This window comes from Cinclus cinclus, chromosome 2 (genome assembly GCF_963662255.1).
Source record: "Cinclus cinclus chromosome 2, bCinCin1.1, whole genome shotgun sequence".
Lineage (NCBI taxonomy): Eukaryota > Metazoa > Chordata > Aves > Passeriformes > Cinclidae > Cinclus > Cinclus cinclus.
In genome coordinates this window covers 84,698,211-84,714,161 of record NC_085047.1, presented here as the reverse complement: position 1 = coordinate 84,714,161, position 15,951 = coordinate 84,698,211, and the positions used below count along the sequence as shown (strand labels likewise).

At 44.0% G+C, this 15,951-nt stretch overlaps 1 protein-coding gene across 2 annotated transcripts; it reads left to right on the top strand.

The window, feature by feature from the left end:
- The first annotated feature begins 4,481 nt into the window (after positions 1 to 4,481).
- Positions 4,482 to 15,728, top strand: LOC134057966 (regucalcin). 2 transcript variants are annotated; one of them, XM_062515012.1, is made up of 6 exons: positions 4,482 to 5,004; positions 7,852 to 8,034; positions 9,315 to 9,530; positions 11,032 to 11,163; positions 14,785 to 14,939; positions 15,678 to 15,728. In XM_062515012.1, the coding sequence occupies exons 1-6, from the start codon at positions 4,842 to 4,844 to the stop codon at positions 15,726 to 15,728; spliced, it is 900 nt and encodes a 299-aa protein (XP_062370996.1). In that variant the 5' UTR covers positions 4,482 to 4,841. The 2 variants fall into 2 exon arrangements, with proteins under 2 accessions (XP_062370996.1, XP_062370997.1); XM_062515013.1 differs by lacking the exon at positions 9,315 to 9,530.
- The last annotated feature ends 223 nt before the right edge of the window (positions 15,729 to 15,951 follow it).

Sequence of the window (15,951 nt, the reverse complement as noted above, 5' to 3'; positions counted from 1 at the left end):
CTGGTTGCATTCCTTTGTAGTTCCTTATCTCAGAAGGGTGGTGCTGAGTAGTTTGGGAACCCCTGTCACTGGCATTTTATGCTCCATTTACATAAGGTTGAATGGAACCTGACCAAAGAGCCCCCCCCCCCTCCCCCCTTAAAACTGGCTCAGCTATTGTTCTCTTGTCTCCTCTAAAGAGAAGTAGGGGCATTGTTTTCGTCCTCTTCCTCATTAATCACTATACATTAGGCAGACCTAGATCTCTCCTGGTTAAAGGAAGCACAGAGACCTAAAAACTGGATGAACCAGGTGATACAGATATTAATACACAAGTTGTAGTTCACACTCATTACAAATGGCGAGTACATAAACCAGACTCCTCAAATTGTCTGGTTGAACATCTTAAATTAGAGCTCTGTGAAGTCACCCTAAATCTGCAGTTAATTTGAAATTTATTTTTGATTTGGCCAGAAGAAGGATCTGCATGCCTGTGAGCTGCAAACACTGAAAGCACTGTTGCTAAATCAGTTATTTGAATGAAAGATGCTGCCTTTCCCTGAAGTCCTGGCTCTGTTGCATGACCTCTGTTGTGACTATAATTTTGCAGCTGCTGTAGCACATATCAATGCTCAGGTTTTTTTTATCCTGAGGCAAGCAAAATGTAAATCCAGGTCACATGGGGTACAAAGACCAGAAAAGTAAGGCATTAATGAGAAATGTCTTGGCTGTGCTCCACTGAAGAATGCTTTCTGAAGCACCCTGTTGCCCAACTACTCCTGGTACAGAGCAGAGGTCTGGAGAGGCACAGGCTGAGAACTCCAGATTTGTGAGGCAGCTTAAGGCAGCAGAAACTTGTACTTGTTGGTGCTCCTGTGACAAAGAATTTGGATGTGTGTGTGTGACACTGTGAGGGCGTTCATGAAGCACTGAGGAGACTGGCTGCAGTGGGAAGGGTCACACGTTTGCTTAAACATTGTGTTCGTGAGAGATGCTTTTTCATGAGCCTGTGGCCAGTACAGAAGGAATTGTGCTGAAAGAAGTCTGTGTAATAAACTGTAAAAAGTACAGGGGAGAACTGTAATTTTTGTGAAAACTGGTCTTTAAAGGCTAAATACTTCAATGTGACTTCATGGTGGTTTGGTGCAATCCTTTGTAGAAGATTCCCTGTCTCAGATTCTTAATCCATTCTGCATTAACTTGTGTGACAGTGCTAAGTGTTAGACACATAAATTAGTCAATGGGCACAAATCTGCTGGTGCCACCTTCTTCTAAGCAGACATTTGCAAACAGGAAAATGGACTACTCTGGAAAATGTTTTATTATGTTTAAATATGCAGCTGTGATCATTCAGACTAGTAAACAATTGAAACTCTCTCCTGGAGTTACTTGTTGCTTGCTAACAAGTAAAACTTGACCTGGATACACAAGCCAATTCCAAGCACTATACTTGGCTGCAAACAAGTACATGGCAGTGCCAACTCTTGCTTCCCAGCGAACTGATTGCAGTGACTGATTTAATGTTTCTACCTCTGCTCTTGCTCAGTGTTTTTTGCTTGTCCCTCCATCTGTGCAGCCCCAAATGCAGTATTATTTACTAGTGGAGAATTCCCATGTGCCTACTCTGGTTGCCCTAATGGATTTAACAGGCTTCTACTGAGGTAGTGGCTCCTTGGGCTCCACTGCTCTTGGTGCGGTCCCTGCTCTCAGCTGTACCTTGCCCATCTGCCAAGGAGGCCTGACAGGCTCCATACTCAGAGGCAGCTCTTGGGATACAGACACAGCATTTGCACTCCATACCAGCCACAGATAAGGCATAGAGCCCTCCCACCTTCAAGCAGGAAGGAGGACTAACAATAGTAAAGACTACAGGTGAATGAAAAAAGAAAAGATTGCTCTAAAGATGAAGACATATCAGGATCATAAAAAGAGAGAACAACTGCAACTTTCCAGGAACGAGCAGAAGTAAAACCCAGTCTCTATAGTGCCTGAAATAGTCCAGCACCTCTTCTTGCCTACAGTCACTGAGGGTGGGGGGATTTTTCCAGCTCTGTGGTGCTCTGGGTTGTTCTCCAGAGCTGCTGAGCGTTTCCTGACTGGCAAGAAGGGTAATGGCTTCTGGCAGGCTCAGGGAACCTGCAGGCTGGTGGAGGGCTGTGACTTCACCCTGCAAGGCTTCCTGCATCACAGATCTCCTTTTTGTGTTCTTCATGGTTGTAGATAAGTAAGAATTCCACTTCCCTGCTCCCTCCTACCATGTGGAATAAATGCTAAACTACCAGCATGTCCTTTGGAAGCCACAGAGGTGCTGTGTAAGTTCCCTATCAGTCAAATTTGGAGGCCACACAGTAGACTCGGTGGCTGTGGTGCAACAGTGGGAAGTTCCCAGTGGGCAAGGCACAAGGCAGCACAGCCCTTGGCAGCCATCCCCTCTGTGGTCTTCTCTCACACAGTGAACTTGTATAGGCAGAAGACCTGATCTGATGCTTTCTGTTAAGGCACCCCACCATGGATTCCTCCTTGCTCTACCTTTCAACAAGCTTGGATTAGCCATTATAGGGAAGACAAAGCAGGGGTACTGTCCCATGTAACTAGAGAATCAAGCTCCAAATACATGGCACAGAGTTTGTGTTGTAACCTAGTGCTTACAGAAGCTGTTTATTTTCTCCCAAGGTGTGTGCCAGCACCCAGCTTGTTTTGATGCCTCCAAACCATGCTGGCAAATGCTTAAGTCAGCAAGGAGCAGAGAGTCTGGCCAGGTGAGCTGAGGGTGTATCTCCTGTTGCTGCTGGATTCAGTAAGCTCTTGCATTGTATCCCAAATGGCCTTGTAGTGTGCAAAGACAATGGGAAAGCAGTAAATGTGGCTAAGCTTTGTAAGAAGCAATAATTGTACTTAATGAATTCTTTGCATGTGGTTTTTAAAAAAAATTCTTCATCTTCTTTCCATGTTATAAAATGTATGGAACAAAGGAGAGAGATGTGGCACTCTGTTCTGGATGTTTCTCTGTGTTGATTGTTGCTAATAATTTGCTTGCCTCAGGTCTGAGATGAAATCCTGATGATTGTTGTACATGCAGCAGTAGGACAGAAAGAGAAATTCAGTGCTAAGCACTGAAGGAATGCCATGGAAGCCTATAAAATAGAAGTCTAACTGCTCAGATAAGGTGACAGTAAGTCAATGGATATCACATCAGTACTCTATCAGAAGAAGCCTACATGAAACACATCTTGGTAAGGTCATGTAGCCCATGAACTTTCCAAATATACCACTAATAGAAAAAAATGTGACCAAGTAAAGTCTGGGCTGTGACCACCTGCTTTATGAATAAAGGCAACCAAATAAAAATATCCAACAGAAGGTAACTGCCTGGAGGAGAGTGTATGATAAGGAGCAAATAAAATCTCTAAGAGGACCTGTGTGGGGACTACCTCCTAAAAGACTCTGCTGCTATGTGATCACTGGTGTGCAGTGCCCCTTGAATAATGGGGCTGTTACACAAGCCAGCTGGAAAACAGAGTCTGGATGGGGAAGAGGCGAGTTTTGGAGCAGCTGAGTTGATTCTGGTTTGTGGGGATACAGCAGCAAGCCAGCCTGTTCCTGCCTTGTGCTCCTGAGTTTCCAGGAGGAGACACACAAGGCACAGAGCCATGGGAGTGAAGCTGTTTGATGTCACTGATCCCAATGGGGATCACCAACTCAAGTCAAAAGGCTATGTCGTGTATTTATGTCATGGGATGCTAAAGGAGACCTGGGATATAAAAAATACCCACTGCTTTGAGATTTGAAGCATGGGAGATATAGCGGCCATAGCAACAATCAACTGTATCTGAAAATTTTGTTGCCAGCCGTTTTCCTTTTGCCTTTGGAAGTTTTTGAGACTATACAGCACAGGGAGTAAAAGAGGACAGGGCACACTGAAGACCCAGGATTTCTGGATAACCAAGGTGCTGCTGCAGGAGCTGTGGAGGATCCCTGATGCTGAAAGTCAGGGCCAAGTCTCTGTGGCCACCTACACCAGAGCAAGGAGGGAGGGAGAATACAGGCCATTCGGAAATCAGCCTCTCCAAGGCCTGAGAAACCTAGCCGCTGCGGTGGGAAAGCTCTTCTCCCTCTTTTCTCTCCTTGCAGCTCTTGGAAGGGGGGGTGCCGAGCCGCTGCTGCTTGGACAGCCGCCACCGCTCGCTGCTGGCGCTGGCCTTGCCCGGAGAGGAGGATCCCGAAGGGCCCGGCAGCACAGCCCGGCCGGGCGGGGCCGGCCCTGGCGGGGGCACCCGAGGCGCGGCCGCTTCGCCTCCCCAAGCCCGCTATAAGAGCGGCGGCGGGAGCGCTCCTGCGCGGCCGGGAATAGGTACGGCCGGGAGTAGGTACGGCCGGGAGTAGGTACGGCCGGGAATAGGTACGGCCGGGAATAGGTACGGCCGGGAATAGGTACGGCCGGGAGTAGGTACGGCCGGGGCGTGCTCGGGGGCGCGCTCCGTTGTTATTGTTAGTTATTGACGTTTATTATTGCCGCTCTTCTGTCCCGCGCTCACAGGCAGGTACGCGGGTCCATGCACACGCATGTGTGTACATAGCACATGCATGTGTACACATGGCACGTGCATGTGTGTACATAGCACATGCACGTGTGCACATGGCACACGCGGTGCGCCCCGGCAGCCGCGGCCGGGCGTGCGGGGGCGGGCCCGCCGGCGGAGCGGCCTTTACCTCCCTGCGCCCGCCCGCACCCCCCCGATTTCATTTTCTACCTCCCTTGTATTACTCCCCCCCCCTTTTTTTTTCTTTTTTTTTTTTTTTTTTCCCGTTCGTTGCTCGCCGCGGTGTACGTTAACACGCGGTGACAATTCCTTCTGCAGGCCATGTCGTCCGTCAGGATCGAGTGCGTGGCCAAGGAGGGCTGCAGGATCGGGGAGTCGCCCGTGTGGGACGAGAAGGAGAACGCGCTGCTGTACGTGGACATCACGGGCAGGAAGGTGTGCCGCTGGAGCCCGGTCACCAAGCAAGCTCAGGCCATTCCTGTGGGTAAGGAGCGCTGCAAAACCCTCCTGGGTGTGCGGGAGCTGCGTGTTGGGACTCGGGCTGTGTCCCTCGGCAGCTGCACGGTGCTCTGAGCTCGACACCTTCCCTAGAGCCTGGGTTTGTTTCCTGGATCGCCAGCACACTGGGAGACGCTAGATACAGAGCAGACCTAGCCCTGGCGACTTTCCCTTGCTACTGAGTTATGTTTAATCTATTTCGTGTCCACAGCTCGCTCTCTTTTGTTCCCGATTTGTCCCACTTCTGTTGGGACAGACACAGTACGGACGTATACAGTTCTGACATGAATTATCAATGCTCATAACGTTTTCTTTATTCAAAGAAGATTTCCAATAACGATTTAAGACGTGGATACTTTTTTAAGGTAGTGGTGTCTGGAGGAGGGTGTACGACCAGCTAAGGCCTCTGTGGTTCTAGTATTCTTTCTGGAAAGGAAGAGACATGCTAACTTGCATTAAAAAGGGATTGCAGATTTACTGCTGGATGTCATAAAGTAAATATTTGTGTTGGGAGACAGCTCCATAAGTGGTTTCAGTACGATTTATTATTTTCTCATGTTCAATAACACTTGGTGAAAATCAATTTTGCCTACATATAAGCTGTTTTCATTATTCACTAGAAACTGATCTGGGCTTATCTGCCTTTCAAATTATTGTAGTTGCCAATTTCAAGATGAGAGAAGGTGTGATACTAACTTTGGAAGCATTGCTTCCCAAACTTAATTCCTCTTAGCTTAGCTGAGGGAGTATGCTTCTCCCTGCCTTTTCCCCAAACTGATCTACTCTAAAGGTGTAGTCTTTTACTCGTGGCCTCTCTGGAGATGTGGAAGGGAGAGCAGCTGAAGTAGCTCCTTTTTTTTTTTTTTTGTTTCCTCTCTTTAGTAATAGAATAGTTATGATTAATGGTTGTGCCTTTGGGAATGCCATGATTGAAAGAAAAATAACCAACCCCCAAACCACCAAAGAATGCCATATGATTATAATAGTGGGTTTCCAAAGTGGAAACTAAGATAAATTATTCATTATTAAAGTTTTTAATAAGGGAATTGCAACAACCCCGTGTTTAGAAACAACTTCTTATGCACTTTATAATTCCACAGGTGAAGCACCATAGCTGCATAACTGGGCCTGGAGGGAACACCTTATGGTCAGTTTTTTCTTGAGCATAAGATGGTGCTGCAAATCAACCAGTTCCTGCAGATGCTGCTTTCACAACGCCCTCTGGGGTCACAGCAGGCTGAGCTGGGTGCATGGGCTGAGGAGCTCCTTGTGCTGGGTTTGTGCAGTGGATGGCAGGGTAGCTGTGTCCTCGTGCACCCCTTTGCTCTGGGGTGATTTGTCAGGAGGGTATGGAGCTGTTCTTGTGGCTGTAGGGGCACCTGGATGTCCAACACCTCCAGTGGACAGCTGTGCTTGGGGGCTGCTCCCCCCAGGGTCAGAGGAACACCCTGGGTGCTGCCCAGGAGGAAGGACTCCTCTAAGCCATGGCCCCAGTTGTTTTCCTGGGGGAGTAAAAGTAGACTTGCAATCCCGTGCTCTGCTAGGAAAGCCCCTTCTGCTGATACAGGGAGAAAACCACTTTTATTAATGCGGTGACTGGCAATCCAAAGAGTGGCAAAATTACAACTTGTGCCAGGTACCACATACAAGTGAGGGGACTCTGCTGCCCTCTGTGCTGGCGCAGGACAAGGAGTGGCACCCCAGTGTCAATGAGCCCCAGACCACCAGCAGCTGCAGCTGCTAAAGCTGAGCTTGTAGTCAGGTATTCATCTCCAGTGCTGCGAGCAAGTAGCATTTGGGTTTCTGTCCTGGTGGTACTGCTGCCAGGGCTCCAAAGGGAAGGCATCCTGAGCCATGAGCAAGCAACTGGAAAGGAGCAGTTCCTCTTGTAACCCAGTGGTGGCTGGTGGTGGTTATAAGTGTTTGTGAAAGTATTACCTAATTATACCCCTGCAAAAACATAAATGCAAGGAATGTTTCAGTTTTGAATTAGAAAATTAGTGATTAGTCCCATTTGTAGAAAATCTTATGCCAGACTTGGTTGCCCTGCCTAAAGTTATTGTTCCTTATATTGCATCTGATTGTAGGCTTTTACAGAAATGTTGTCTTTGCACTCACTGTTTTTTTTGTTGTTGTTTATTTTTTTTACTAATTCCTTTATAATAACCTGCAAATGAGGTCTTATGCGTAATAGCTCAAGTGAATGTAAACTAATCATGGAGCATTTACTAGTTTTCTGTTTTACTTTATCTCTTGGGAAGTTCTGCCACTCCTTGGTGTGTTTTTGGTGCTGCTGGAGGTTTGTTTGAGCAGCACAGCAGAGTGTGGTGTGGAGGGGTGTCTCTCCTGCCCAGTGTGACCTGCCCCAGTGCAGAGATACTCTGCCTCCATCACTGCAGGGCTCATTTACACAGGAGCTGTGCTAAATAAACACGATTGCTCTACAGCTCTAGGCAATTGATTTTTCCCTTAAAGAGAGGGGTACACATAAGTAAGTACACTTAGTGTACTTATAAGTAAGTACACTTACACACATAGTAAGCTCTTGTAAAAAGCACGTGTTCCTGTCCCCCCTTTATAAACTATTTTTTTTTTAATAAAGCACTTAGCACAAATAGGTGCTGGTAATGATTATAGCTCCTGTTAGTAGTGGTAATACTCAAGTTCACGTGATATAATCTGTTTCTATGTTTTTAAACATGTATTTTGTTGGTAGAAAAGTAGGTTGTTTCTCTTGTTGAAGTTTTGCTGAGTTCAGTTGGCATGTCTAAAGTGGACAGAAAAGAAATGTCTCTTCATAGCACATCTCACTTTTCAATTTCACCGTTTCCAGATGCTCCTGTGAGCTCCGTGGCTCTCCGGCAGTCTGGGGATTATGTCATCACCCTAGGAACCAGGTTTGCTGCTTTGAAATGGAAAGAGGAGCTGGTAACCACCATTACTCAAGTGGACGAGGATAAATCAAATACCCGATTCAATGATGGGAAGGTGGATCCTGCTGGGAGGTATTTTGCAGGTATGCTGCAGTCTCTTCCTTCCCTCTGGTGTTTGCTGGGTTTTGGTGATAAAATGCAATGATCAGTTGTAGATGCAGCAAGTTTTCCTTCACAGTTAAATGTTGTGGATTTTTTTTGTTGTTGTCTTCACACAGGGTTTAAACCCATTTACAAATCTGTTTATATCACCTGGGTACTATCTAATCTGGACTATTTCATTAAGAAGAGGCCAACTACTCAAGCCTGCCTGGTTTAAGATACTGGTTTTGCCTCTTCCCTGTCAGCTGCTTGTTTTGAATACTGGAAGGGTGCCAATAGAAAATACTTTTCTAGTGAGAAATTTATTATGTTGTGTGGTTTGTTCTCTGTTACTCAGAATATTATTTCTAAAATCAAAGGGCCTATTCATCCTGGAGATGAGAAGGCTCAGGGGATCCCACCTGTATATATGACTGGGAGGGAGTAAAAGAGATGGAGGCCAGGCTCTGCTCAGTGATGCCCACTGAAAGACCAGAAGGAGTGGGCACAAACTGAAACTCATCCAATTCTGTATGAACGTAAGAAAACTCTTACTGAGGATGATCAAACAGTGGAACAGGTTGTCCAGAGAGTATGGAGTCTTCATCCATGGGGATCTTCAACACCCAACACTGGTGGGAGGAACCTGTGGTGTTTGACCCTGCTCTGAGCAGGGGGTGATCCTGGATGATGTCCAGAGGTGCCCTCCACCCTCAGCTGTTATCCTGTCCTCTTTTGTAAAACACCATTCTGTGCTTCTGCTGTGTCATTCAGTCCTGAGGCCAACCTTAACCTGCATTTACCCAGCCTCTCAAGAGCTGGTCTCAGCTGCCAACTTCAACCTGCAGAGGTGAGATTTGCTTTAAAAAAGGCTTTAACGTAAGACTCATTCTGAGGGAGGAGGTAATTTTTTTCCACTCTCTCAGCTCTACAAGACATTAAGATTTATTGTAAGTTAAATGCCAACCACACCTGTCTTAATATATGAATGACTGAATAAAACATTTTTCAGGAATCATGCTGCACACCATTTCTGCCGCAGAAATGTCCAACAAAAGAACAAAGGCTGTGTTTTGCCACCTTCTGCTAAAATCAAGCATGCTTTGGAAGTCCACCTTTTCCTTTTGCTTTTAACTCAGTTTCTTCCTCAAATTTCAGAAGCCCCCTGCACAGCTCCATTCTATGTTGGCAGAGTGATCACCATCATAGTGAGAGGCTGCCCCCAAAGCTGGAGGAGAACCTGAATCCCTGAACCTGTTTTCTCCCCTTTGGCTCTGCACAGGTACAATGGCAGAGGAGATTCGTCCTGCTGTGCTGGAGAGACACCAGGGCTCTCTGTACACGCTCTTCCCCGACCTCTCCGTGGTGAAGCACTTTGACCAGGTGGACATTTCTAATGGGCTGGACTGGTCGCTGGATCACAGAACCTTCTTTTACATTGATAGCTTGTCCTACTCGGTGGATGCCTTTGATTATGACCTCCAAACTGGAAAAATTGGTATGAATGGCTGCGTTCTAAAATAATTGTTCGTGCCTAAAGATTGTGGTGTTTGTTTCCACTCTGGTTATTACACAGAGATAATCAGAGCTTTGGGAGCACTTACCCAGAAACCTCCTTTGAGCAGAACAACAGAAGCCATATTAACATCTGTCTGTGTAGGCTCCTGGCTCAAACCAGTCAGGGTCGTTTGGTAATACTATAGAGTATTTAAATTGCATGGCACTTTGAGTAGTAATCTGTACTACTGTTAGTAAACACAGGCATATCTGATCTTCCAGTAAAAAGGACAAAGCATATCTCATCTGTCTCTTCCCATGGCTCCATATTTCTTGTTACTGCCAGCACAGGCAAAGTGACAACAAGCTTGTAGTCTTGTGCAAAACCTCTGCCAGTTTCCCTGGATATTTTTTCACTCTTCACCCTGTTCTGTGTTTTAAAATACAAGCTACTAAATGAAGATTCTGTAGAAAGAGCAGGGCAACAACGGTAGCAATAACCCAAAGCTTCCTTCATTAATTTAAAACAAAACAACGCCTTAAGGGCTTCTACAAGCTTGGACAAAAGAAAAATTCCGGTGACTTGGACTAGTAATTTGCTTTTGAGTACATGGGCTGCAGTATTTTGCTTTAAGAGAACCCAGCCAATTTGATGTTTAGTTTTAAATGTCTGAATTTAAAGTAATTTTGGATGTAGCACCTTGTCCTAATATCTCTCTGCTATGGCTTACAACTGAACTTTTCCTTGGGAAATAAGGTACTTCTCTCTCTCGGTACTTCTCTCTCTCACTCCTTCTTGCTTGCTTTTTTTGTGGGCAGTCTGACAATCCCCAGGAGCAAAAAGGAAACTCATTAAAAATATTGCTGCATATGAGAAACATTGAAGCTGTCAGAGCATAAAATAAACAAAGTTGGAAAGTTTGATTTAATTTTCTTTAATAAGAGTGGATAAAAGTTCAGATGGAGTTGTTTGTTTTTAGGTCAATAGTGTGCCTTTGAAATTGTTGCTTTTCCTAACTCTGTGTTTATGTAAGCTCTCAGTTTACAGATCTGAAGATCAGTTTTGTGTTGGAACAGTGATTATTGGCATGTTCCAGCAAACTGTTTGAAAAGTCTCCAGCTGGAGCAGCCCATATTTGAAATGACTCAAACTGCTTTTAGAACAAGTAATTAATTTTGTGAATATATCTAACATTAATTTATTCAGTTACTCATTTAATATTGTAAGTAGGGAACAACGAGTGGTGCAGTAGAAATGAATGCCAGGAAGAAGGATTATGCTTTCAATGGATAGAAACTGATCCACAGGCTTTCATGCTGAGAAACAACTGTCTCAGGAAACAAACAGGGCAGTAGACACAATCTATTTCTTTCATGGGGAAAAAAACTCAGGGCCTCAGCACAGCTTTTGAAAATAATAGTACAAATAACTCTGCTGGGCTGTGACTGATAAAAATGTTAACAACTGTCTCACTCAGTTCTGTGGTTTTTCTACCCTGCAGGCAACCGTAGGAGTATATACAAACTGGAAAAAGAGGAGAGCATTCCTGATGGGATGTGCATTGACACAGAAGGCAAACTCTGGGTGGCTTGTTATGATGGTGGGAGAGTGATTCGCCTTGATCCTGAGACAGGTAAGTCCTTGCAAAAGATGGACTGGAATTTTGTGTTACACAAAACAAAACAAACAAAAAAAAAAGAAATAAAAAGAAAGAGTGAGAGGTGGTTTGTGTTTCTTTTGCATCACAGAAATGGTATATCTGCTCTTTTTTAAAAACTCTGCTCTTTTTGTTTTTTGTTTGTTTTTTTTATTATTATTATTTCAAACAATTTTATGTCCCTGCTCTCAAAAATTACCTTTATAAATAAATCTCCTTTGTTCCCAGCATCTGTTGTGTTGGAAAAGATAAAGTCTCTAAGGAGTCTACTTGTGAATTGTTTGAGTTAGCATCCTCCAAAATTAAGACCAGTGTTTATCTCATTGATAAATGGGAAGGATTACTTAAAGCATTTTTGAGTCTTGTTTCCTAATTTAGTGTATCATTTTGGGCAGCCTACTGGATTTTATTACAAATCCCACACGACACTGATGCCAGCAACATCTTTTTTATTGTTGGAAGCTATTTGCACGATCGATTTTGCAATGAAGTAATTTCAAAATGTATAATGAATTCCACAGCATTTTATCATTCCCACAGTAATGTCTTGGGTGTGCCCATTGTCTGAGTCTGTTGTTCACTGCTGCTCTCATTTGGACTCTAGTGATGTGCCCGGGATGATTTACTCTGGGTAGAAAACACATGAAAAGCACTCAAGGGAAACTGAACCACACTGGCTGCAAGGGGTTGTTGGGTGACAATGGGAGCATGATTTTGTCACCTCCCAGACAGCACAAGTTTGCATCATGCAGCAGAAGGGCAACTGCACAGGGATACATCTGGAGCCTAGTAGAAGGCTTGGGGTTTTGTGGGAGTGCGGATTCAGGGACCCCAGTGCGTTGTCTGCAGCGCACAACAGACCCTGGCACACGTGCACCAGCCTCGCTTCTGACTCTGCTGGAAACCTTTACTCGAGGCTCAGGCTGTGCTTTCTCCCTCACCTTTTGATCTGTACCCGTCCAAAGTCTTGCCAACCTGTGGAACTTCTGCAGAGTCTGCACTCCAGCCTGCAGAGAAGGAAGCTCTGGTTGGGAGATGCTGCTTATTGTGGTACCACACCCTCTCACTCTGGTGGGCAGAATTCTCCTTTGGTGACATCCACCAGCCTTCTGAATACCCTTCTGGGGTAGCAGATTCAATAGTTTTTCCTTTCTGGTTCACTATTTCTACCTTTTTCCTGCCCGGCCTTTTATTTCTCCCTGACCTTTTTTTCCCTTACTTTTTTCACTTATTTTCCTTTTCCTTCTCCCTTTAGGAAAGCTAGAAGGAATAGTGTCTATAAGCAGATGCATAGGGATAGTAACAATATTGATGGCAGAGTACATATCCCTAACACACTCCCAGTCTTTAACTGTGCTCACAGATGGATGAGGTACTGATGTGTTGATAGTGTATTTCTCAGTGTATTTCTCTTCCATGAGCCTGTTCTGTCTCCCACTCACCCATGACATAGCACCTGCAGGGAGCAGTGTTACGAAGTTTCACAGAAGTGTCCGTGTCAAAAAGAGCCACCTTTTTTTTGAGAATATCTCATGCTTACCTGCCCTCTCACGCTATTATTTAAAGTATTATCTAAAATCTGCAATTTGCTGAATACTGTATGAATTGTAATTATTTAGGGAGATTACCCAGACAGGTTTGAAGAGAATTCTCTGAAAGCCTCTTTTAACGCACAATAGCCATTAAGTGTGGCTTGCATGGCTGTCAGCCATTTGCAGATACATCCGCAGATAAAGAGCTCATCTAAAGCACGTGAGGGATTTTCAGGTTTCAGTGATAACAAAGCCTGGACTTTGTTTCTAGGGCAATGGGATGAGGAAACTTGTTTGTTTGGCATCTTTCCTAAGTCAAGGTTTTGAGGTTCAGGGTGAAGCAGCTTTTTGGGTCAAAGCTTCTTTAGCAGAGCCAGCTGCTGCCTTTAGATTGAGGTTGTGCTACAGGGAAAAGCTGATGGCTTATCCCATGGAGTTTGCAAAAGACTCAAGGGATATCTAACTTACATGTTACCAAGTCTTGTCATAGCTTCTGGTCACTTAGTGACCTGCTAGTTTGATTCTTTAAATTGGAATCCTGGAACCATCAAGGCTGGAAAAGACCTCCAAGAACATCAGTCAAACCATCAGCCAGCACTGTCAAGTCCACCCCTAAACCATGTCTTTAAGTACTACATCTACATGGTTTTTAAATACTTTCAGGGATGATGATTCCACCAGGTCCCTGGACTGCCTGTTCAAATGCTTGACAACCCTTTCAGTGAATAAATTTTTCCTAATCTAAACCAATCCAAACCACAATTAAATATTTTATAGTTCTTCCTAATGATTTTTTTTAATATCCTTTGACTCTTATAGCGTCAAAAAGGTCTGCTACATTTGTCTTTTCTATAGAGACCAAGCACTAATTACCAAGAGTAATACTTCAGATAGATTGTAGAGCGTACAGGTGCGGATTTTCTTGAAACTCCAGGGAGACACCTCAGAGCTTTGTAAATTATATCTTCCAGGCTGTTATCCACTGAGAGCAGTCTACAACTGCAAACAGCGTCTATCCCCTTTTCTTTGGGGCTCATGCCTCTTTTCTTTCCTGCAGTCCATGTTTTTTTCTTTTTGAATGCCCTTCCCCTCACTTTCTCCCAGACTTGGTGTCAGTCAATTTCTAAGGTTCCCAACATCAAAGTTACTTTCCTGCTATTTCAACACATCACTAAAGTTAGTTGCTGTAAGGGGACCAAGCCCTTTACACATACAGTTGGGAGGACAGAGGAGTTTCACATTTTGTAAGGAAATTCATGTGCTTTAGCATATTTCTAGAAAGAGAAATTCACTTGTAGGTCCATAAAATAGGCATAATGGGAATAGGCTGTTATTGCCCAGGATTAGCAAAAGTTTTGGAAAAATCTGCTGCAAGATGTCTCAGCCTTCTGGTTAGGACTAGAGGGGATCTGTTCACTACCATCATTAATACCGTGGTTATTTGTTGGCATAATAAATGCGTAGTATTATTTATGGTAGTGCTAGTTTTTTATAAGCATCAGATGTTGTCCCATGATCCCTATTTTATGCAAGCTTGATTTGAAAGACTATTGTAACTTCAGGAAAAGCTTCTAGGAATTAATCTTCCTTAACTGCAAGCAGTAGAGGTGTAGCAGGAGGTACGCCTCCGTAATGCTGCACGAGGTCTGCTCGCTCCAGGCTGCCTTTGTAGTTAAAAGTAGAAAAGTCAGCAGGTCTAGGGCGTGATTCATGTGACCTGTTTTAGAGAGGAATTCTATCCCATTTCCATTGACTCCATGGACAGCCTAGATGATGTGCTCAGATACATGTTTGTGCCGTGGATGTGTTAGCATTTAATTAGAGGACAAACTGGGATTGAAGTGGGATTTGTTGGTGATACCTGAAACTGAAACTTGTCAAATGATACATCATCAACAATAGGGTTCACAGAAGTCTGGTTTCTCCCTGTAATGGTGTTCATCAGTCAGGATGGAGCCTCCCCCAGCCCTGGTTCCCTGGCTTCACAACAGTTATTTGCGATAATTTGCTTAAATTTCTTGTTCTAAGTAGACAAACAGGAAACATCATGCATGTTTTCCTCCAGGAAAAAGACTCCAGACTGTGAAACTTCCCGTAGACAAAACAACTTCCTGCTGTTTTGGAGGAAAGGATTATTCAGAAATGTATGTGACTTCTGCCAGTGATGGGATGGATAAAGAGTGGCTTTCACGGCAACCACAGGCTGGTGGGGTTTTCAAGGTGAATGATACTTTCTCCTTTCATTTTAGAAGGCCACTTTTTCACTCCTGATTTTTTTTCAGGTAACAAAACTCCAGCTGGCAGTGGTGGGAAGCTGGAAAAAGACAGTTGTTAGAACATTGGTCTTATGTGTTAGGCTGTTGTTTGTATTTTCTGTTCTTGTTGCAGAAAGTTAAATGCATTTAGAGAGATTTGAAGATATTTCAGGGTTTAAACTTTGTTCCAATGCTGATAGTGCAAATTTTCTATGCAGTCATCTCTTTATACTTCTCCCTCTTCCAATACTGTTTGCATTTTCTATTTATGGAAAGGATGGGTAAATACTTACATGTCTTAATCAGTGGCAGATAAAAGCATCTGCTTTTATTTACTTTCTAGTTAATTATCATTAAGTTATCTCTTTAAAAAATTGTTTCACTGGGCTTTGTTTTAAAGCCCTGCTCTTTGTGTGTGCATGCCGAAGGTTACATTGTGTACTGCAGAGTTAAGGCTTAGCAGTATCTAAGAGAAGAGGCTTTTGGGGAATGGACTCTGGCCTGTGATTACCGAGCTTTAGAGAAAGAGCATGCATTGAAATTCCAGGCTGTGATGAGCTGATGTGTGCAAAATATAGTAGGATGTCAAGTTGGAGGACACAGTCCTTTTCTAAATTAAAGCATGTCTAGTTGTGTAAGGAAACCAAGTGTCTGATAATGGTGAATTATCACTTTAATTTTTTTTTTCTCTGTGTTTTAACAGATAACAGGACTGGGGGTAAAAGGACTTCCACCACATCCATTTGCAGGTTAAAAACACTCTTCAGAATGGGTTAGAGAGGGCTGATGTAAGCAAGACAAGTCTGAAGCAAGAAGGTCTTATTCTGGTGTTCAGCATCTTTTGCTTTGAAATTGTGAGACCATTGTAATATTTCATCAGGAAAGGATGAAAAAACTACTGAAATACTGGAATGGAATATTTTAAAACTAATCTTTTTTCTCCCTTTAAACTTACTTTAAATATATGATGGTACTTT

Excerpts from the sequence above, each read along its gene's own strand:
- LOC134057966 (XM_062515012.1), top strand. The coding sequence starts at position 4,842 with ATGTCGTCCGTCAGGATCGAGTGCGTGGCCAAGGAGGGCTGCAGGATC. Across the intron at positions 8,035-9,314 it reads TGCTGGGAGGTATTTTGCAG|GTACAATGGCAGAGGAGATT; the intron begins GTATGCTGCAGT and ends GGCTCTGCACAG. Across the intron at positions 11,164-14,784 it reads TCGCCTTGATCCTGAGACAG|GAAAAAGACTCCAGACTGTG; the intron begins GTAAGTCCTTGC and ends GTTTTCCTCCAG.